We start from the raw sequence: 23,114 nt of genomic DNA, 5'->3' as shown, positions 1-23,114 counted from the left end.
ACTGCTACTCACTAAAAAGATAGCAGCGATGCTCTGATTCAAAAACACTGTAGATTTCTGGCTATTTCTCACACTATTTTGCAAACATTTTTCATCACAGTGAGATAAAACTAAAGTAAATCTAACTTTGGTAAAGGAGCAGGAGTCAAAACAGGAGCTAGAGGTCTGGATGGAGGTACGTATAGAGAGGCCCTTTGGCCCCTGCACACAGCAGAGTCTCAGTGGGAAGGCGTTACCTTCCAACACTGAGCTATTACTCACTGCTGCAATAATGCTGTGAATGACCATTCAGCTACAGTATTCTGGGAATAGCAGGGATGAGACATGGCTCAGCTATTTCTCGCCAGGCTGTGAACTCCGATTGCGAGTAAAGGATACAAAGATGTAGTCATCCATGTATCTCTTCTTGAGGTTGTCCACGATGGCGTCCTCATTGATCTTGCTGAGCAGCACCATGTCATCCACTCCACTGTGTTTGACATTGTGGCTCTGCCAGTGGTACCGGTAGTGCCCCCGGCTCCCCTGCAAAACAAAGCACATACAATGTACAACTGTTAGTATACTCAGAGAGACACAATGAGATGGCGTGGACTGATCGAGAGTCTGACATCAAGGTGACACATAAGCCCTGCTCTGTGAATGAATTGCGGCTTTAAAGCACATTCAGAGGCTGAGGTAGTGTGGTTTTATCACACTGTTGAGGTAATCAGACTAAATGAAAGCCAAGGGGAAATGGTTATTATTAAAATCAACAAAATGTGCACATTTGCTGATCCCAGCAGCATGATGAGCTGTGTTTACTTTGAAATAGTGCAAGGTCAGATTCCCAGAAGTGCTATGTGTTATTTGTCCAAGTGTTAAAGATGCTCGGACCCAACTTCTATCCACATCCTAACAATCTGGTTTCTCCCTACATTCCTGTTTTTGTTTAAGCTGAGTGAGTCTCCGGAGAACTGAGGTCATTCATCATGTGCTATGAGTCAGTGTTGTCTGGCTACTGTGGACGAGGGTCACAATGTGCTGTGAGGAGTGAGTCTCTTTCTCCTGGATGGAGAACCACTCAAAGCCACAGAAAGCATCCAGAACATTAGTCAACACAGAAGTTAACTCTTGACTTCCTCTCTCTTTAGTGAGGACGTGTGGGGAGAGGGAGGAGCAGAAACAGTGGGCTCCTTGAATGGCAATGTCAGTCTGTCCGTGCACCTCTTTGGTTCAGACTGAAATATCTCAACAATTATGCTGAACCCCTGACTCATCAGATTAAATTTCCAATTTGTCTGATTCTTTGTGTTATGACAAAAATCTAATGACATAGTGTCTGTTTAGTGTAATTGTTTAGTGCAAATGTTAGCATGCTTAATGCTAAACTAGCAAGGTGAACACGGTAAACATTATACCGTCTTACCATCAGCCTGTTAGCATTTCCATTGTGAACATGTTGGCATTTAGCTCAAATCACCACTGTCACAGTGTCACTCGTGTGGCTGTAGATTCTTAGTCATGTTAATTTATATATTAAATTCAAATGGCAACTTTATGAGAAAATTACAATTGTAATGTTGTAATGTTTCATATTAAAATTAATTTCAACAAACAAATTTTCATTTGTTACAATTATTTCTGAACACTTAAAGAACTTAAAAGTTGGTGTAAAAGCTCAGGTTCAAAGTTCTTTACTTAACATATGTTGAATAAACAATCTCACAACAAGATCCATTATGTAGTTGAAGCTACTACGCAACACTAGTACGAGTTCAATTAATACTACGCTACTAAATGCACCATGTGATAAAATTGTTTACTCAAATGCTGTTTTCAAGGTCAAGAATGAACTTTACATCTCAAATGTATTCTGGTTTCCTAGTTTATGTTTTGACTTTCAGAGATTGTGGTGTCTTGCTGTTTCAGTGTTATTATTATTATTATGCTGCGCATCATACAGTACAAGAATATACAATATATATAGCATATAATAGTCTGAACTTCCACTGTCTAACATAATCTTTAGTAGTTCAGTAGTTCAGACTCTACAGACTGGCCTTTGATTTGGATCACTATACGAAACTCTGACTAATTTGTGACTAAAATCAATAAATACAGTGAGTTGTCCTCACAGATAGAAGTACATGAAACAAAAACAGCAGAGAGCAAACCCTGGTAATATCAGGGACCACAAAGTGGACCACAGTACAAAATAAACCAGTGGAAAGTAATTTTGCATTTAGTAATTAACTCTAAATTACTTGCCAAGTAGGAGGGCCAGCAAGCTTTTAATATTCTCCAGGGTGACTTTATTCTTTACTACAGCAAAATTAAAACCACTTTACAGACTTGGTCATAGCATGGGAGATGGTAAGGAATGTTAACAGCTTTTAGGCGTAATTCAGCGGGTATTTTCCTGAGGAGGGAAGCAGCAAATTATAGCTTGATTAATCCTCCAGATCACACCCATTAACATGTTTTACTGCTTTGTAGGTGCGGCAGAGAAAGATGCTGACTTCCTTTCTTCGTTAGCAAGAATGACACAGTGATGTCACTCTCAGGGACACAAACACTACCTGACAATGAGAGAAAGGACAGGCGGAAGTCTAAAAATTTGATAGATAGAAGTTGTGAAGAAGGTAGACACAATGCAAAACAGGCAAAAAATACACAAACCTATACTGCATTTTGTGTATTTTGTATAGTGGTAAAGGAAAAACAAGGTAAAAAGGGAGAAACCTCAGGAAGAGCCACAGAGAAGAAATACCTCTTTCACGATTTAATAGGTGTCATTTATAGTAAAATTAACTAATATATAATTAATATTAAGTGTACTAAGAGAGTTTCAGGCAAATTGACAAAGTGTTGGACTGTGTTGTGAATGTGGACGTTGAGCAACTTCCAGGTCCCGGCAAGAGCTGGCTTCCCTGTGTTTTTAGGGCACTGCCATGCAAGAAAAGCCTATAACCTACTCAGGATATACATTTCACCAAGAAGGTAAAGATGATCCATCAGAATAGACTTGTGTTTATTTGAATTTACTTTGTCCTCTGAGGGGCTGACTGGGCATCAGTAATGTCCAGAACCCTGTATTCACTGTTCTTTATCATGAACTCCAATGTTCTTTTTATTCAGGCAATAACTAGTTATTTTGCTGCCACCTACTTATTAAAAGTTTTACTTTGACAGATGAGAACATTTTCTCTGAAAGCAGACCTTAAGAGAGACTGCTGGCTTAACCACAAAGTGAAAACAATTGAACGTGCTATATTTAACCTCTCTCTGCTATGTCTGGAATGAAAGTATGCAGATGAAGAAGGGAGAAGTAATAAGCTCGAGACGTAGGACGTGAACGTCAAATATTTGTAGGATTGTTTCATTTGTTTTGATTTTGGCCTTGTTTAATGAGGCAAGAGGACTAAGAAAATATTGTATATTGTGTAGCGGCAGACAAAGGGAGTCGCTGCACAGGGGAGGGAGGCTGCACGCATACACACAAAGACGTCTGGGAGGTGCCTGGAACAACCACACTCCTCTGCTGTTGGCTGCTGAGCAGCACCACAGCAGCCAGGGGTTGAGGGCCGTTATACTCAAATGATTATATTAGGGGTGTTGGGGTGGAGGTTCACTTCCCTTACAAAGATTTCCGTTCCGCACCGGGTTTTGAATCAGTAACTATTCATGAAAACTTTTTTATTTTGCCATTCAATTTAAGCTCTCCACTGGTTTCAATCCAGTAATGATTTGGACTAACAGCAGAAGTTTTACCATCTTAACTAAATTACGTTTTATAAATCTGGCAAATGATTCAGACATTACCCTTTTCCTAAATCTTTTGCTGAATTTTGGATTTTCTTATGCATTTCTCATGTGGCTGACACTGTAAATTAAACAAGCATAACCCAGTGAGATAGCGGTTGGTCACCAGTTAACTCCTGTATTCCTTTCTTTAAACCTACAGTTGCACAGTGATGTCACTGAAGTATGAAGACCTTGCATATGCATAGAATATAACTTTTCAATGTAAGAGGAATTGGACATATTTGTTTAGGCAGTACAACACCCAACAACACATGTACTGTAAAATGTACACCTAATGTTAAAATGGCCAGAATACAATAAATTATTTTTAGCAATCACTTTCCGGCAGCTAAAGCAGTGTATGTGTGTCACAGTTTACAAAAAGAACTAAATTTCAAACTAGTTATGCTCATTTTATATCCATCCATACAAAATGAAAATTGATCGTCAAACATGTTTCGATACTGTAGATGGTGTGACTGAGATTTTATGTTAAGAAATCTCATCGTCTTAGATTTAAATCTGAGTTACCTGAAGACACACACACAAACACACGGGACATCTGGCACGCCTGGAGAATATGGTGGCTATAACAACACCATCACCATGGAACCATAGACTTCCACCTGAGCCGGAACAACTAATGAATAACATTATTAATGGAAGTATATAACAGATCAGGGAAGGCAGTTTAGACTTAGATTAGTTTCACCTCTGAGGATCAAAGATAATCAGATCATCCAAAACCAAACCTTTTCCCAGAATTTAATACAGAGAAATTTCAATACAAGTCCTGATCCATAAGCCCAGGGTTTCCCTTCATGCAAATACCATGACCATATATGGGGAGTGCTGAGCAGCTCTGGCTCGGGGTACAGGAAATGGCTGGGTTTGATTCAGTATCATAAGCGGCATTTTTCCCCTCATTTCTCCCTTCTGTGCCATTCTCCTTTTCCACACCAGCGTTTGACACACAGTCCACCATGTGTTAGGATTACGATTCTGCTCTGCCCTCTGAGGCAAATCTAGACGAAAGTCATAAAACAAATTCCTCTCTTCTAAAATAAGAAGCAGCTAAAGTCGATAATCACTCTGCACCAAAAGTCTGGAGAAATCGCACCACTGCGATAGGAGCAAATGACTGAGGAAAAACATGTAAAGCTGACCTCATATGGTGAAGGTAAATCAAATACTGGTCAAACATCTAAACAACCTTGGGTTCATTTGTGCCACTAACAGGTTGAGTTTCTGTACAGGACCGCTATTTAATCTCCCGGTTGTTATCTTCATTTTAGAAAAGGCCATTTTTAATCAAGCAAAGTATATCCTTCTGTGGGATAGGTTAGCTGAAGCTTGTGAAGCTAAAATAACACAGCCTTCTGAGTGCTACAAGGCGGACTAATACTGTAGGTCATATACTGAATGTGACAACATGAAAATGCCCAAAGCTTTTCAGTGGATGTGAGGCTGACTTAAGCCTGGAAAGGACTGCTTTAGCAGAGACTCCATGTCTGATAAGCCCTCATGTATTAGATTAGCGGGGGTACCATGTCCCAGCATACTTGACCTAATTTCTAAAGTCAGTGTTCCCTTAAAATGTCAAGTTCCAAAAACGTTCCTATCATAAAGACAATGTTCAAAAATTATATCTTTGACAATATACACATAGAGTAGGCGTTTCTGTAGTTGTGTTGACTGTGAAAAAAACAATAATCCCTCTCAGCAAACTTATAAAACAGATGTACACACAGGTCATGTATTTCTCTACTGCATACATAACAATATATTACTGTTGTAATTTGCTTTTGCAGTTTCATTATCTCAAGTTTGAGTTATGCTTAAATCTCAAACATCATCTCTACTTTCTTCCTTAAGTAAAGTGCAACTGGTGGTCGAAGAAAAGATGGTGCTCTTGTTTAAGGGTGGCTGTGGATGTAGGCCGCTGAATAACTCGCCAACAGCAGTGATTCAGATGTGGTGGCTATATCCAAATTATTATGTATTTGCCAATGACTGTGCAGTGAAAAGGCTGCTGGTGAAAGAGCCAAGGACAGAGGCACAAGTAATCTAATTAGGGAAACGTGTCAGAAATTATGGATAATTCCACTCATGGTGGACGAGTCCAAAGAGTTTCCAAAGAGACTCTCAGTGCTATGAAATTCATTTAGTTTGTTTACCTAACCTAAAACTAGAGGACGTTTATAAATGCTCAAATTTAGACGTACATTTCGTACTTTTTGTAATCGTTTTACATACCATAAAGCATTTTTATCATTAACGGCTCAACCTGGCGTCCAAATTTAGACAAAAGGGTCACCTCATCATCAAAATTAAAAATACCAGACCAGGGGCCCTCCGGTGGCCCGCCATGTAGCATATATTATTACCCTTTGCTGCATGTCGTCACCTCTTGTCACTGCTGAATAAAAGAGAAGAAATGCCAAACAAATATTTTAAAACATTTTTTTTCAGTACAGACATGACTAACATGTCTTATTATTAGGCAGACTAACACTAGACAGCACTGATATTCAGGTTATTATGTCCTCTGGTAATATTAAGGGTTTGGAGAAGATTGGGACTACATTCTGTCAGTTTGTTTTTCATTACCCTTCCATTTGTATAGTCTAGAAATGACTTATGCAACTAACAAAACATGCTTCTACTCTTGTTTCATTTTAGTCAGAAACCTTTACTCAGATTATTGAAATGAATTTGATTATAATAAGAAGAATATGTTGGGTTTAGCATCTAGAACCACTATTAAAATGCTGCTGTTCAGGTGGAAAAGCGATTGAAGGTAAAATGCTCTGATGAGGTATTCACGGATTCACTGAGATACAAAACAGTTATTCCCTGATTGTCACGCTGTGTGCTTGCCTGCCTTATTTACACTCACCTAAAGGATTATCAGGAACACCATACTAATACTGTGTTTGACCCCCTTTCGCCTTCAGAACTGCCTTAATTCTACGTGGCATTGATTCAATAAGGTGCTGAAAGCATTCTTTACAAATGTTGGCCCATATTGATAGGATAGCATCTTGCAGTTGATGGAGATTTGTGGGATGCACATCCAGGGCACGAAGCTCCCGTTCCACCACATCCCAAAGATGCTCTATTGGGTTGAGATCTGGTGACTGTGGGGGCCATTTTAGTACAGTGAACTCATTGTCATGTTCAAGAAACCAGTTTGAAATGATTCAAGCTTTGTGACATGGTGCATTATCCTGCTGGAAGTAGCCATCAGAGGATGGGTACATGGTGACCATAAAGGAATGGACATGGTCAGAAACAATGCTCAGGTAGGCCGTGGCATTTAAACGATGCCCAATTGGCACTAAGGGGCCTAAAGTGTGCCAAGAAAACATTCCCCACACCATTACACCACCACCACCAGCCTGCACAGTGGTAACAAGGCACGATGGATCCATGTTCTCATTCTGTTTACGCCAAATTCTGACTCTACCATCTGAATGTCTCAACAGAAATCGAGACTCATCAGACCAGGCAACATTTTTCCAGTCTTCAACTGTCCAATTTTGGTGAGCTCTTGCAAATTGTAGCCTCTTTTTCCTATTTGTATTGGAGATGAGTGGTACCCGGTGGGGTCTTCTGCTGTTGTAGCCCATCCGCCTCAAGGTTGTGCGTGTTGTGGCTTCACAAATGCTTTGCTGCATACCTCGGTTGTAACAAGTGGTTATTTCAGTCAAAGTTGCTCTTCTCTCAGCTTGAATCAGTCGGCCCATTCTCCTCTGATCTCTAGCATCAACAAGGCATTTTCGCCCACAGGACTGCCGCATACTGGATGTTTTTCCCTTTTCACACCATTCTTTGTAAACCCTAGAAATGGTTGTGCGGGAAAATCCCAGTAACTGAGCAGATTCAGAAATTCTGGCACCAACAACCATGCCACGCTCAAAATTGCTTAAATCACCTTTCTTTCCCATTCTGACATTCAGTTTGGAGTTCAGGAGATTGTCTTGACCAGGACCACACCCCTAAATGCATTGAAGCAACTGTCATGTGATTGGTTGATTAGATAATTGCATTAATGAGAAATTGAACAGGTGTTCCTAATAATCCTTTAGGTGAGTGTAGTTCTCAGTTTTGTTAATTCAGTCTTTTCTGTATCTGTTATGTAGTCTATGTTATTGTTTATCTGGTTATTATCCGTCAGCTGGTATTTAGTGGTATTTTCCTGATTTCAGTTCTGTTCCAGTCTCATGTATTAGTTTCTGTACCATCATGCTTGGGTTCTGTCTGTTTGCTAGGTGTCAATTTATGTTCTCTGCCAGTTTCATTGATTAATTTGATTTTGATCATTCTGGTTTAGTCTCTGTGTAGCCGTTATTTTAACTTTTACTTTACTTTAAGTTACTTCATGTCTGTCTTGTCTCATATCTTAGTTCCTAGTTCAGTGTCTTAGTTCTTAGTCCTGTACCTTAGTTCATGTCTTAAGTGATTACTCCTGGTCTGTGTACTTCTGTGTTGTTTTGCCCATGTCTGCTCTGAGTTCTGTTTAAATCTTAGTTTCAGTCTGTATTCCTTGTTGGTGTTAGTTTATTTGTCATCTGTCTGCTTGTGTCTGTATTAGTTGTTTTATATTACTCTGATATGTTTAGTGTTGAGTAACTTGTGTTATGTCTGTTCCCCCTCAGTAATCTGCCTGCCTGCCTGCCAGTCTCTCTGTTTTCCCCTGCTGTCTCTCTGCCTGCCGGTCACGTTAGTCCTGATACCCGCCCTGCTCGTTATCCCTGTGTGTATATATCCCTGCTTGTTTTCCCTCAGTCTTTGTTGCAAGCAGTGTGAACTACCAGTTGCTGCTTATTGGCTGTTACCAGTTTTCTGTACCTGTGAGTTTTGTTCATGCCTGTTTGTCATACTTTGGATTAATAAACCCTGGAAATCTATCTCAGCTCACAGTGTCATGTGTTTGGGCTCACTTCTGCTTTGCGCAACCAGCGATCCTGACACTGACACAAGCACCATGTGGCGCAACATAAAGATATATAAACACACTGTTGAGGCAGTAAGCCGGCAGAACATTCAGGTTTCTAGCACCATATCAGTGGTTTTGCGTGTTTTAGTCGATTAAATGCAATCATGTATTCTTTATGCTACTGACAATCACAAAAACTGATCCTCACTGATGGGTTCAAACATTTCTGGCAAACTTTGTCCTCCAACTTGAGAATACTCTGCATTTACATTTCCAAAAATCCCCCAGAAAGCCTGTGAATGCAACGCTTTTAAATGTTGAGTCTAATAACCCGATTTCCTCACCAGCAAGGACTACTTCTCAAAAACAACTGTTATAACACAGCCATATGGAATCTATTGTAACAAAAAAAGACACCCAAATGTCTGGTTTGATAGATTACCTATCTCAAGAAAGTCTGAATCCTCAGCGATGCCAAAATGAAGCAATAAAATAAATATGGTATGCTTCAGAAATGGTATGCTGTAAAGAACTGTATATATAATTTGCAAGTGGTTTTGTATATTTCAAATGGTCAACATGGCATATTTATCTCATGAGTCACTCTTGTTGTTTAGTAATACTACCGGACACTACTCATACTACTAAATGGGATATAATTGCTACCAAGACTGTCCACTTCTGAACTGCGCTAAAAGAAATCAGTAAATAGTTATAAAACATGTTTCACACCCGTAATGTTGATATTGGTGTATTCCCCCCCCTTGTTCTTTGTTGGAATCCAAAACATATCTGGTTTGAACTAAACAGAGCTTAAGAAGGTATTACTCTCTAAACAGCATTTCCACCTGTGCTCTGTTGCTGGCGTTTGCACTTTGTTCAATATCGTTCACTGTGTTTAATCGGACCAGATGCAGATAAAACTGCTGACTGAGATAGTTCCTTTCCATTGGAGAGGGAGAAGATAAATAATGATGGTAGACAGAGTAGAATTTCAATAGAAAGTAGAAAGTGTGTGTGTGTGGTGTCAGAGGAGCAATGACCCATGGTGTGAGAAAGTCTGATCGGGTCTGAACTTCTGAGGGATGGATACCCCCAATGAAATGAATTGTTACTGTATGTTGTGTAGATTTTAATTTTGGCCACTTAACCTCCATAACTGACATCCATAGTTTGCATATTAAGGCATGCAATAGTTTTAAAACACTGAAATTGCATGGCACTCCTGCAAGATTCAACTTTGAATAATGCCTTTTTGGTTTATTCCAAGTTCTGGTGCTGCTTTGAATTTCACACTGAAGACAAAGGAGAGCTTGATGACTAAAGCTGTTTGTAGAATCAAATTCGCATTTTGTGTTACTGCAACTACCGTAATATACAGTCACATTTGGCTCAATGGCACACAGAGGAGGAAAAAAGACAGCAACCTCTTGCTTCACCTGCCAACAGACTGGAGAGATGTGCATATGATCTGTTCTTGATATGTGAAGAAATATATAGCCTGCAGCCTCAAACTTGAAACTCTGAAGACACACTACCTCTCTTTTAAAACATCTTATTGTATTTCTTATTATCCTTGATAGTGTCAGTCAATTGTTATGTGTGGTCCGGTATGGAAATATCCACAGAAGTCCCAGAACTTCAATTAATATGGCATTGTATTGTCCGAGGCCAACATCTGCTGTGACATCACCAAAAAGGGACACAACAAGCTTTTTGGTTATTCTAAATTACCCATTTAAAAAAGAAAATTCCACCTATTTTACATACTCTCATTATTATCTTCTCTTTAGAAAGTCTCTAGTCTTTCCTAGTGCTAGAAACTGAGCCTGAGGTCACTCGGATATAAAATCCAGCACCGCTCAGCTGACAATGACCTAGGCTCTGACTTTGAGGAGCCATAACATTTGTTGTGCGATAATTTGGACAGACAACTAAAATATCATGTTTCACCTCATGGTACCCACTGATTGTCTGAGACGCCTCAGATTGGACTTCCGAGTGAAAGCACAAATTCAAGTGTACACTCTCAGACATAACTAAAGGAAATAGTGGTAAAAATTCACACACATTGCATGGGACACAGAATTAATAAAATGTGAAATCTTACAATGGATGGCAATGCCCTTTCAACACAACAATGCCAGTGGTTCACTTTCAAAAAAACAGTGGGGCAGATATTGTCACATGCTGGTAACTCACTGCAAAGAGCCAACATCACTGTAAATGGTGCATTCACAGGAAATATAAGTAAAATTGAATGTAAACTTTTTTTCCTGTCAGTGATAAACACCTGCACATACAGTCGAACATACTGAGAAGCTGAAACCACAAGTTCTCTTGGCTTCCTTACACTTCATAACTTGACTGGTGACAGTGGTCCCTTGCATGTAACTGGGACAGCAGTATAAATAATGCAGACCAGCCAGTCTCGTTCTCTGTTTCCATGTCTAGATTTCTCACACTGTTATGCATGTGTGCTGCTGAAGTCACACACAAAGAAAGACTGAAAATAAATATATTATTTTGCTAGGGTTTGGCAACATGAGCTGGTTGTAATGATGTTATAATACTGTGCCTGCAGGGCAGGGCTGAGCACCATCCTTCCCAGTGAAAGAGGACATAATGATCAAGTGCAAACAGATACTGGATGACTTAACACGTCTCACATTGAACTACACAAAATTTCAGCGTTGCAATGGTAGCGCTTTTATTTATCCAAGCACAGTAAAACCAAAGTGATTTTAAAACATCTTAAATTGAATCGGTCTCTTAAATGTACTATCAGCAACATGTCTGTTAACAAAATATAATTACCTTGCAGCCAAGTATGTGGCCCTGTGTCACAACCTGAGGGACAGTGAGTGACTCAGGAAACTGTTGCATTTAATGTTCACTACATGGCAAGTTAAATCTTCCTTACTTTTATTTGTAGTGTGCTTTGTATCTGTATTTGTTATTTTTTGTTTTTGTAATTTATAACTGCTAAATTGAAAGGTCTCAATTGGATTAATCTTATGTCTTATTCAAATGTAAACTTTGTGATTTTGAAACTACTTTGGCAACATTGTTTAAATGAAACATTCATGCCAATAAAGCACACTGAACTGAACTACTATTAGTAGTAGTTACTACAAAGACTGTGTGGTTTAGGGTGGAATCCAGCTGAAAATCCTAAACAAGTACTGTATTCTCTTTTTTAGGCCACCTCAGTAGTGGTTGAACGTAAACAAACCATCTGCAGTGGAACTCATTCATAGCCATGCCTTGTGCCACAACAGGGCTGCAGTCTCAAGTTTCAGTCAATGAAATCCAAACCAGCATCTTTTGTAGTAGCAACTGAATAAATGCAGATTGATCTTAAGACACAAATTTTGCAGACCCTTTTAATCTGAAACTCAAGAGGGAGGAGAAGCTTGACAGAGTGAATCATGTGTAAGAACGAAGCAGTAGTTGGCTTGGTAAAGCGCCACCAAACCTGGCAGAGATTCTGTGTTTCCTGCAACTCATTAATAATTTTAAAGCATCCATTGCTTCTTAGAAGATAAAAGGATTGAGCCGAAAAAGACAAAATCTAGCATTTAGAGAAGATTTATATATATATATATATATATATATATATATATATATATATATATATAATATATAAGTTGTTAGCAATTCAACAAAGATGGCTTTGATAATGTCAATAGCCCAGCTTGCTTTTGACTACATAATAATGCCTCCAGCATTTCATAATTTACCATGAGCAGAAATGTCCTTTAGTATCAGCACTAAGAAGCTCCAGTAACAGCTCACTTTATCAAATAGCTACCGGGAGAGAAACAAATTACTAAAGTCAAGGTCTCTAAAAGAGCTTCCATCTGTATCAGAGCGGTTGTATCTCTGAACAGAAGTCTTGCTTGTCTGTTTGTTTTTTTTTGGAAATCTAATATGCCTAATAAAGTATGAGACAATTTGATTCTATTAACCATAAAAACCTGGAGGACATAATATAACATCTGAAATCCTCTTCATATTGCCTTGATATTCTGCCAACAGGTGTTTTCAAAAATGTTTCTAAATGCATGGCCTCAGATCTACTACAAATGTGTGGTTTTCGACCACACCACTGAGACAGCTCTTGTTAAGGTCTTCAATGACATCCATTTAAACACTGACAGTGGCAGAATTTCAGTCTTAGTATTATTGGATCTCAGTGCTGCATTCGACACGGTCGACCACAACATATTACTAGACAGACTTGAAACTGGGTTGGACTTTCTGGCACAGTACTAAAATGGTTTGAATCCTACTTAAAAGGACAGGGACTTTGTGTCTATAGGTAATCATACATCTGAGCTGACAAAAATGACATGTGAAATTCCCCAAGGCTCCATTCTGGGACCTCTTTTGTTTAACATTTACATGCTTCCACTGGCTCAGATTATGAAAAACAACAAAATATGTTACCATAATTATCGAGTCCTCATTAAGACCAAAAAGGTGGATCACATCACTCCAGTTCTGAGGTCTTTACATTGGCCTCCTGTATGTCAAAGAATTGATTTCAAAATCCTGCTGTTAGTTTATAAAGCACTAAATGGTTTAGGGCCAAAATACATTTCTGATCTTCTGCTTCGTTACGAACCATCCAGACCTCTCAGGTCGTCTGGGGAAGGTTTGCTTTCTGTCCCCAGAGTCAAATCTAAACAAGGAGAACCAGCATTCAGTTATTATGCTCCGTATATCTGGAACAAACTCCCAGATAACTGCAGGTCTGCTGAAACTGTCAGTTCTTTTAAATTAAGACTGAAGACTTTTCTTTTTACCATTGCTTTTAATTAAATATTTAAGATTTTTCTTTTTACCACTGCCTTTAACTAGTAGATTGATAACTTACACTGCACTGTAACTTTTACTATTCTGTTTTCTTTTTCTTTGTTTTTAGCTTTTTACCATTGCTTTTAATTAAATATTTACACGGTGAGAAATGAGTAGGTAACTGACTGAAAAGATAATGGGAGTGAGATTGAACAGAGTGAAGGAAGTGGTCTTAAATCTCGCGCCTGAGTGATTTGCAGGAACCTCTGTCCACCTGTAAACGCGCAGGTGGGTCCAGAGTATAACTGGATCAAAGTGGCCTGTGGACAGACATGTCCTGTTTTCTCTGTAGTGTCCGAGGGTTTTTGGAGTTTCAGTGGACCCTAGTACAGACTAGCTAGAGAGAGTAGATTAAGTGTACTTCTCTGTTTATTCTCTTTTCAAAATAATTGTAACTCAATTATTTGCTCAACCCCTCTGCCTGTTTTTATTTTCCATTTAACTCTTTTAACCCTGATTGTACACTGATCATTTTTTAATGTGTATTTTTTCGCTTTTAAACTTTTTTATATTTCCCTGTTGCTTTTACGTTTTATGTAAAGCACTTTGAATTACCTTGTTGTTGAAATGTGCTATACAAATAAACTTGCCTTGCCTTGCCTTAATAAAACAGATAAACTGGAAACCTCCAGGACTCAGTCAGAAAACAGAGGTATATCTCTGAAAAACACCAAGTTATAGGAATTATTTTGCTGTGTGCCAAAACTGCTTGGGTATTGAGTACAGTGCTGAAAGGTCAACGTTGGTCAAAGGGGCCTCGCATTACTATGAGAAAGGTCGCACGAGGTCAGCCCTGTGCTTTAACCTAAGAGCAAGAATGTGGTTTCAGCAAACAACAAGTTTTTAGTCTGTTCAAAACATTAAAGGAGGCTCTATAAACAGCTACAAAGAGACTCTATAAACAGATATATGATATGACAGCAGGACAATACATTTGTTAATTGTTCTTACTTTAACAAACTAAAGCTTTGGACTGTATATTTATAACTGTAATGACATGTGCATTTGTTTTTTCTACTGCACATTCATGGGGGAAGGGATGTGGTGCATGCATATAATAAATGGGAGTTATTAACATTAACCAAAGTGAACACAGAATGACTCAGCTGTTAAATTCATTCATGGGCAGCATCAGAACATCACTGAGCTGCTTCCCAGTACGTGGTGAACAGAGCTCCAGCCTGCACTGGTTGATAATGCATACTGTAACTTTAACCCTAATTAAAGAGCAGTGCTAAAGTGTTAAATAAAAATACACAAAAGAACAAAGATGTGTGCTTACAGATGTGTTTGTCCTGAGCATCTAAATAAAATGGGCAAGAAATGTCTGCTTAAAGGACTTTAAATTACAGGTGGTGACTTAAAACAAAACGCATCAACGTTTGCTACAGCTTGATTTGCGTCCTTCAGTAATGCAGTTGTGTTTTATGAATAATAACAAGCTTTAGTGCAGGAAGGAAAAACTGGACTCCAATCAGAAGGGTTCATTGCTAAATTGTACTGTATGGTGGAAAGGAAAGCAGAGTGAAAGGACATCCACCACAACAAGAGCTTATTAGTCCTGACAGTAATTAAAACTAAGCAGACAGACACACTGTGCATACTGTATTACAAATACGCATGTACATTTCTAAAGTAAACAGTACAGTGACTACCCATATTGACAACTTTGCTACTGATTACTGCATGACATGTAGTAACCAGCTACTTGATAAATATGGCAATCTAAGGAAAAAGATCACATGATCTCTAACATTCAACTAAAGCAGGAATCTAGAATGAAAATATAATTATGTAATGTCGCCTCTATTAAAGCTAATTTATACTCTTAATAGTATTCAATTTAGCTATCAGGGTGAGCATGTATAGTTCACTGTAGAAATGTTGTTTATGGATGAAAATAAGTTCAAGTTCAACATAGTACTATTACTATTGACAATCCAGTCACTGCACGCTTCCACAGAGAGAAATGCACTGACTCTGCCCTGCCATGGGACATCTGCCAAAAAAGACAGCTAATTCAAACCAGCTAATTTTTGACATTGTTTCCAGTCAGTTAGCTCATGTCTTTTTAGAGAAACCCAACAGCTGACAAGTCTTTTAAAAGATTTGACTCAGTTCTCCACTGATCACTGTCTACCACTCTGAGTTTTTCCCACACACTCTGTGCCAAAAATATACATGTACTTGATATCAACTTGATATCTTGTGGATATCACTGCAACATATTAATTTGGAGAACTTGGAACTGCCCTTAGATAAATTCTGTATTTAAACAAATCAAAACCGAAGGTGGCATCCCATTTTGACTCGTGTCCCTATTAAGGCAGAGCTACCTCCTAACAACAATGTTACTCTGTGTGGGAACCCAGCAACTTGTAAGTTAAACCATTAAATTACACTGTTGATGAGATTTTAATTCCCTGTGCAAGTACAGAGTCTCTGTGAGAAAGTAAGGTTAAACAATAGCAGTCTACAAGGCCAAACCTACTGCAATTGATAACATAAAGACAAATGAGGTTTCCACTGGACAGCGTAAGAGCACTGAACACCGGCTGGCATGTGACAATAGGAAGCTATAAGAGCAGATAACCCAAGCACAGATGAAAGAGTCTGACCTTGTCAGACCCTTGTTCTCTGTCCTCATCGTGGACGCCAGCATGGCTAAAAACGTGATTACTGTCATCTAACTGATGGCAGCTGGGTAATTATTTGCCAGAAAGGAACAAGTCCATTTAATCTCTGAAAAATTGTGTCACATGGCTCTCTGTTCAGTTGCTTTCTGAATGACCTTTGATCAGCTCAAGTATCTGCATCCTCTCCCCATCATTCACAGTGAAAACATGGTGGCTCAGCACCAGAACTACAGTAGAGTAGGTAGACGAGTACAGTAGAGGGTACTACAAGGCTACCCATATTCATTCACCCCGGTATTCATTTTGAAAACAAGGCTACATACAAACTGTGCAGTTACATGGCACTCTTGGCCACAGAAGGGTTAGCAAACGCCACTCAGGGAACACAGTCAACAAACTGAGTCACAAGGAAAGAAAACCGCTGGGTGCTCCTCACATCCTCACCTCCAGGGTTCAGAATATCATGTTTCATAGTTATCGGAATACTACAGGCCTTGATGTCACCAAAGGACAACTCAATGATAGAACATGTATATAAATATATGCTTTTATTGTAAGTGACAACCACCAATGATAAAGCTCATGCGTCATGTGTAGATAAATTAAGATCCTTAATGTTCAACTCATTTTGGATAAAACCGGCAGAGCTAACAGCTACTGTAAAACAACAAACAAATAAAGAAGAATGTACTCCGACGAAAACCAAAATGTCAGTAATCCAGCCCCTTGCATCATGTGTACAGAGGAACTGCACATGAAGATATAGTCCTTTAATATAAAAAGATAAATCATATTCATCTTCCTCAATAGAAGGCAGATTCATGGCACCATGCCTGAGTTTCAAGAAAAAAAAAACCAAGATGTTTTGGCCAATAAAGAAGACGGAGTGAGTGATGGAATAAATTATTGTCCTACCATGACGTCCATCTCTACAGTAGAACTTGTTTCCACTCCCCCTCCCCTTAAGAGGCTAATATCCTCTCGCCAGGCCGTTCTTGTAAATAAGAAATTGTTCTTAAGTGTCCTGCCTGGTTAAATAAAGGTTTAATAAAATAAAAAAAGACTATAAAAGGTTTTTGTTGCATGAACATTTTTCATCAGTGGATGTCCTCATGTGCAACTAAATCTAAAGCAGGAATAAAATAGTACCACATCTGCTTGCAATAATTTAAAATATTAAATAATAGAAGTAATGGAAATGTTGCATTTCAACTGGAAATAGAAAAAAAAAAGACAAAGGCAAAAACAGATTTGACTCAAGTGCAGAAAAGTTCATAAACTTGATGGTAGTAGAAAACAATTTACAATGTGCTTCTTGTATCCAGAATGATTTACAACAAGTGCAACAGCAGAATAAGCCAACACTCATGAGGTTCGTCATCACAAACAGCAAAGCAGTGAAAACATAGCTGCAGACTTTGTAGCAAAGACGTATGGAACTGATTAAGAGGAGCGTGTGAGTGTACTGAACCACAGCAACAAGCCTAACGAGTTCCCCAGGTCCACAGAATGAGTGTTTGTCCTGTTTTCAGAGAGAGCGGGCTTGAATTCCTGAGCAAATCTCTACAGCAGTGATCGGTTTGAAAATGGAGTGCCAGCTTTGAAAAGAAGGGAGATGGGGGTTACTCAGTACGCACCTCCCTGTAGGAGAACCTAATGCAAACCATCTGCTGTCATACTGACTTGCTATTCAGCATCTGGCAGAGAAGAAACCAGTGAGCGATGCTGGTGTCTGCTATTCCAGACAGTAGGGATGACAATCAAACTATTTTCTCTCCCTTCTACTCTCTGCATGCGCTGATACTCTCCTTTGCCACCTCTGAAAAAATATTTTAAAGGCAAAATCTACAATAGCTTTTTAATTATTTTGTCGAGATAGTTTTAAAATTTTAGATGTTAAGTTTTATCCCTCAGCACCATTATATTCACACCTTTGTCATCACCAGAAAATATCTTCTGCTGTTACTTCAAAAGAAGACAATTTTCAATTTTCAATCACTCTAAAATGAAGGCAACAGTATGAGGGAAATACACAGAAACTGTGTAAGCGATAAAGACTCAACAAAAGCAGAATTGAAGCAGGAATTTTGCAGGAATATTACATTTCTTGCTTATAAGCATTAATCACGGCTCAAGTGCAAAAGCTCTATTGTGCTGACTGCATGTTATGCAACCCTTGTCCTTTGGGTTGGTCTCTGGGCAACCCGACCTACAGGTTGAATACAATACTTTAGATGGCAGAATGGCAGGTTTCAATCTTACCTGTTTTAAATACGCATTGTTCGTGTGTATGTGAATAAAGCAACAGGTTTGAAGATGTCATAAATCATGAAACATACAGAACACATCTTTCTATCCCAAACTGTACATTTAAATCTAAAACAAACTTACATTTTTGTGTTACTGATGCAATGACAACACCTTTAGTTAAAAGTGGTGTCCAATAACAAAGAAGTAGCCACATGTTCAAAGACAAATTAAAATGTGCATTACAGCTGTATTATTGTGTTCAACAGCCAGAGAGGGAATTCGTAGGACTGTGGCTTGAGGAAATGTTGCCAAAACACAACGATGAGGCCACGCAACCTCCTCCACAACTTAGCTCTAGGTGTGTCTGCTGCAGGGATGGCATTCAGTAACCAGGAAAAACCTGTTTCCATGTAAGGCACACATACACACAAGCTGCACACATACAGTACACACACTCCACCTGACACATGCTCCCTAGCTGATCAACCCGGTTTTTAAAAAAGGTGCTGTACCTAATGGTTATGTTTTTAAGTGTCATTACATCTCTCTGGGTGTCACTCAGACAAGTCAAATTCAACAGCTCTGGGTCAGTGCTTTCTAATTACTTTCACTCCAGCCCATAAAGAGGGACTGTCAGGGTGAAGACACAGAAGGAGAGCTCAGAGAGTCAGTGACAGAGTGAGGTGACTTTTGTCTGATTGTGGGAGAGATGATAGAAAGGGGCAGAATAATGCCAAAACATATTATGTTAAAAAGGCTAATGAAAGAAATACCAACAAACATCACCTTGAAGACAGCTTTTCTCATTTGTTTCTCATCTAAAGCGTGAAAAGTGTGAAGAGATAACCATAACTAATACTACTTAAAACACACATTTCATTTTTGTAACTTATTAAATTGAATATTTTTTAGACATATATGTAGATATATACTTTTTTATATATATTTTACAGCTACTAAGTCATAAAGGCATCACTGTCGCTGTATATTTGGATTACGCTGGCTGTATTAATTAATGTCATTATAAATCTTGTCATAATATCTCATCCAGTGTTAGTATCACCCACCATCCTCTGCCTGCAGTCCAACAGTCGCAGTCTTCTCTGTCGTATTCCCCCGAGATCAAGTATTTGTGCGAACCTCGGTGAAGTTCACACTGTTTCAAAAACTCTAGTTGGTAAAACTAAAGCCAGAGGACCAAGCCAAGCCAAGTTTACAGAAGGTATTCCCGATAAACTCCTGAAAGCATCAATGCAGCCCCTCAGCGGTGTCCTCCGTCCATTGTGCAGACAGATCTGAGTCCTACTCTGACAGCGGAGGAGCAGTGTTCAAACAGCGGGCTGGACGGTAATGTACGGAGCGAGCAGTGCCCTCAAAAGTCGGCTCTAAAACATAATACAGGAAACTGAGCCGGAAGGTCCAATCAAAGAGCGCGGAATATACTTAAATATTCATTAGTTACCAGGAGTGGAAACAACTGGGCATGCGCAGCTTTGGGACTTCCTAACAACACTGAACACAATACAAACTGGATGAAAATATTTCAGTGTCAGTCCTCTTTTCACTTAGGCTACTGTCTGTGCTATCCTACATCCTAAAGTGCATTCATGTAGGTTACACTGTAAAAACTATTTTGTTTTTGCTGTTTTTAGGCTGCTTGCCTTTCTCTCTTGTCTGTGCAACCATCCATTAGACTTCTATACCACATGTGCCAAAAATTGCACATTTCTCTTTATGTGCCATGCAGAAGTTTATAGAAGTAATTTGTTGTTTTATTATAATTTTACACTTATTGAGTAATTGTATGTGCAATGTTTGAACACTAATTTTTAAAGTGATTTTTGTTTGTATTTTGCCTTTTGTCTTTTGGGTGTGGTTTTCATATAAGCCATTACAGGATTCTACCACACCCTCACACATAGGCTAGTTTTATATTTTACTATTTTGTATTTATGTATGTGAAACTAACAAATAAATAAATAATAAAAATGTAACTTAAATTTAGCCTATTTCAAGTTAAGCAGCGACCAACAGGAGTCATATATGCAATATATATTTGATACAAGTTTGTGAAAGAACAATATTAGAAGGCATTTTCCTTAAACATGCTGCTCCTGAAATAAACATGTGAACTTTATACACAGATGGGGATGACTCAGTGTCTCACTATCACTGGCATTTATCAAGTTCATGTCCTCCGATTTACAGCAGTGTTTATCTTCTATCTGACAAAATTTCTTTAAAATAAAAAAGGTAGACCCCAAATTCTGTACAGTAATTCAGTCCTACTCCCTCCTCAGACAGATAAAAATGCAACTCAAAGGCCTTTAGAAAATCTCTTTTGAAGTGCATGGGTGGCACTGGTGGTAGCCTATCCATTTCTCACAACCAGTCTCCAGCCAGACTGAAGGCTCGCCTTAAAATGATCTTGGGCGGTGAGGCGACTCTCTGGGTGTAACCTGTCTAACAGGCTGCCTCTGTATGCACTGTGTGTGTGTGTGTGTGTGTGTGTGTGTGTGTGTGTGTGTGTGTGTGTGTGTGTGTGTGTGTGTGTGTGTGTGTGTGTTGTAGTCATATTTAAATCATCTTACAGTTTACACTACAGCTTACACTGATAATCATTAAAAACAAAAAATGTGAATTGCTCAGCACAACATATTGAGGACTCACTTGTACTCACTTACCGTCCAGTATCATCTTGACTTAAAGAAAACAGTGTTCCCACTTGTACTGACAGAAGGTTGCAGATGCTGCAAGTAACACTAGCAAAGTAATAGGCTGTTATATTGTGTAAATCATAGATAAATATGATTGATAGAGCTTTGGCGATGCCGTGAGTGCAGGGTTTTGTCATCACCTAGTGGACATTGTGGGAAAACGCGTTTTGAAGACTTGGAAATATTGTTGACTTAGATCTGTTAGCACAGCAGGGCATTTATCAAGAGCATCATGACAAATGTATATGGGTGTTCAACAGAGTCATTGCAGACACCCTCCTACTTTTCATAAATCATGCTTATTATCAACATGCTGGCATTCTTTTTGAACATTGTCCCTATATCTACTTTTGGGCATAAATATAGGCTAATGTATATGAGGTTGGATTTCTATACATCTACCAAACATAAAATTAAATTTACTTGTACAGTAATGCCTTTTGGAGGCAAACCTTTTTCTGTTAAAACTGATTTTGAAATTTCCATTTTAGTGCATCAGATCAGAATATAGGCAGAATTTTGACTTAAATATAAATGATTTCATTATTAATTTAATATCTATCTCAAGAAATCTTTTTGCCATTGATATTTGAGTAGCTTTAATACAATCATTACTTAGAATGATCTGGCATGCCATCAGCCATAGGTTAGTCTGTTGTTCTTGTGCAATACTAACCTCATTTCATTTCAAAACTGTCCTTCCATTCCCTTTAAGTCCACCAAGCACCCTCCTCTGCCCATCACCTGTCCCTGCCTGCACACCTGTTCCTAATTGCACTCCAGTTTAAAAGCCAGAAACTTTCTCCTGTGCCAAATCACCTGAATGCCTTCAAGTTGCTGGCTGTAAGCCTGCTTTTAAACATGAGTAAAAGGTCCTTACTGTGTTACTTTTCTTTGATGCTAAACTCAACACCATGGGGGAAAATTGTATGCAGGAAAGTTGGTATCTTAATCTCACTTTGCTGTGGCAAATGTAAAGTATTATACATATATACGTATACGTATATATATATATATATATATATATATATATATATATATATATATATCATGAGTTGTAATACAATTTACAATTTTACATGAAAGGTGAGGATGAACTTGTTTCTGATAGAATAAAAGACATCTCTTGTCAATTAGTTTTTCATACAAGAAGAATGGGGGACACATTCATGGTTGAAACTGTATTGCCAATATGTTTCAATAAACATGATGATGAATTTGTCACAGGTGAAAATAGTTAATTAGAAGTCTTGAATATTTTGATGTTCAAAATGATTAAGACTTTTTCTCATTTATGATCATCAGTCTATACTTGATGAATCACAGGATCAGATAAAAATAACTGAAATGATAAAAATTCTGTACAAGGTAATGAGAAACTCAAAGATTTATGAGCAAATAAAATACTAATTAAATATTTCACAGTGTTTTCAGACTAATGATTGTCATTCAAGGATGGTACCAAATCAATTTAGAAAACTCATTTCTCTGATCATTATAAACTTCAAAAATCTCTTGAGACCCCTATTTTATGACTTGATGTGGATAGTTGTGTTTTTTTTAATTACAAGAATAATACAGATTTCAATAGTCTGCATACCTAAATCCTATAAGTATACAGCCCACAGGCCGCAGTTATTAACCAGTAGTGACATCTAGTGCATAGAAACTAGTAAGGTAAATGTATTTCTGTTGGGCCCTGCAATGAACTGGGGACCTGTCCAGGGTGTACCCCGCCTTTCGGTTGGGTTTATATTTGGATAGGTTAATAATCAGATTAGATAAGTGATTGACTTTTATTTGGCCTCTCTTTGCTTTTGCTCAGTTGAAGCATAATTGGTTCATTGGTGTAACGTTTCATGTACACTTGTACCTATGTGTATGTTTCTGTGGATTGTGTTTGACTCGTATCAAATTGTAGTT

The 23,114-nt window shown here is 38.4% G+C and overlaps 1 protein-coding gene across 2 annotated transcripts in view; it reads right to left on the bottom strand.

Annotated features, from left to right (window-relative positions):
* Positions 1-19,845, bottom strand: part of myo1ea (myosin IEa) — a 53,577-nt gene extending 33,732 nt beyond the window's left edge. For both annotated transcript variants that reach the window (XM_038700865.1, XM_038700866.1), the window contains exons 1-2: positions 19,542-19,845; positions 379-522 (exon numbers count right to left, since the gene is read on the bottom strand). In XM_038700865.1, the coding sequence (XP_038556793.1) occupies positions 379-522; positions 19,542-19,544 (147 nt within the window). In that variant the 5' untranslated portion in view covers positions 19,545-19,845. The remainder of the gene's footprint in view (positions 1-378; positions 523-19,541) is intronic.
* Between the last annotated feature and the right edge of the window lie 3,269 nt (positions 19,846-23,114).

This window comes from Micropterus salmoides, unplaced genomic scaffold (genome assembly GCF_014851395.1).
Source record: "Micropterus salmoides isolate LMB-PRFRI ecotype aquatic unplaced genomic scaffold, ASM1485139v1 Ms_hic_scaffold_6, whole genome shotgun sequence".
Taxonomy (NCBI): Eukaryota; Metazoa; Chordata; class Actinopteri; order Centrarchiformes; family Centrarchidae; genus Micropterus; species Micropterus salmoides.
This window is presented reverse-complemented; position numbering and strand designations above follow the sequence as displayed.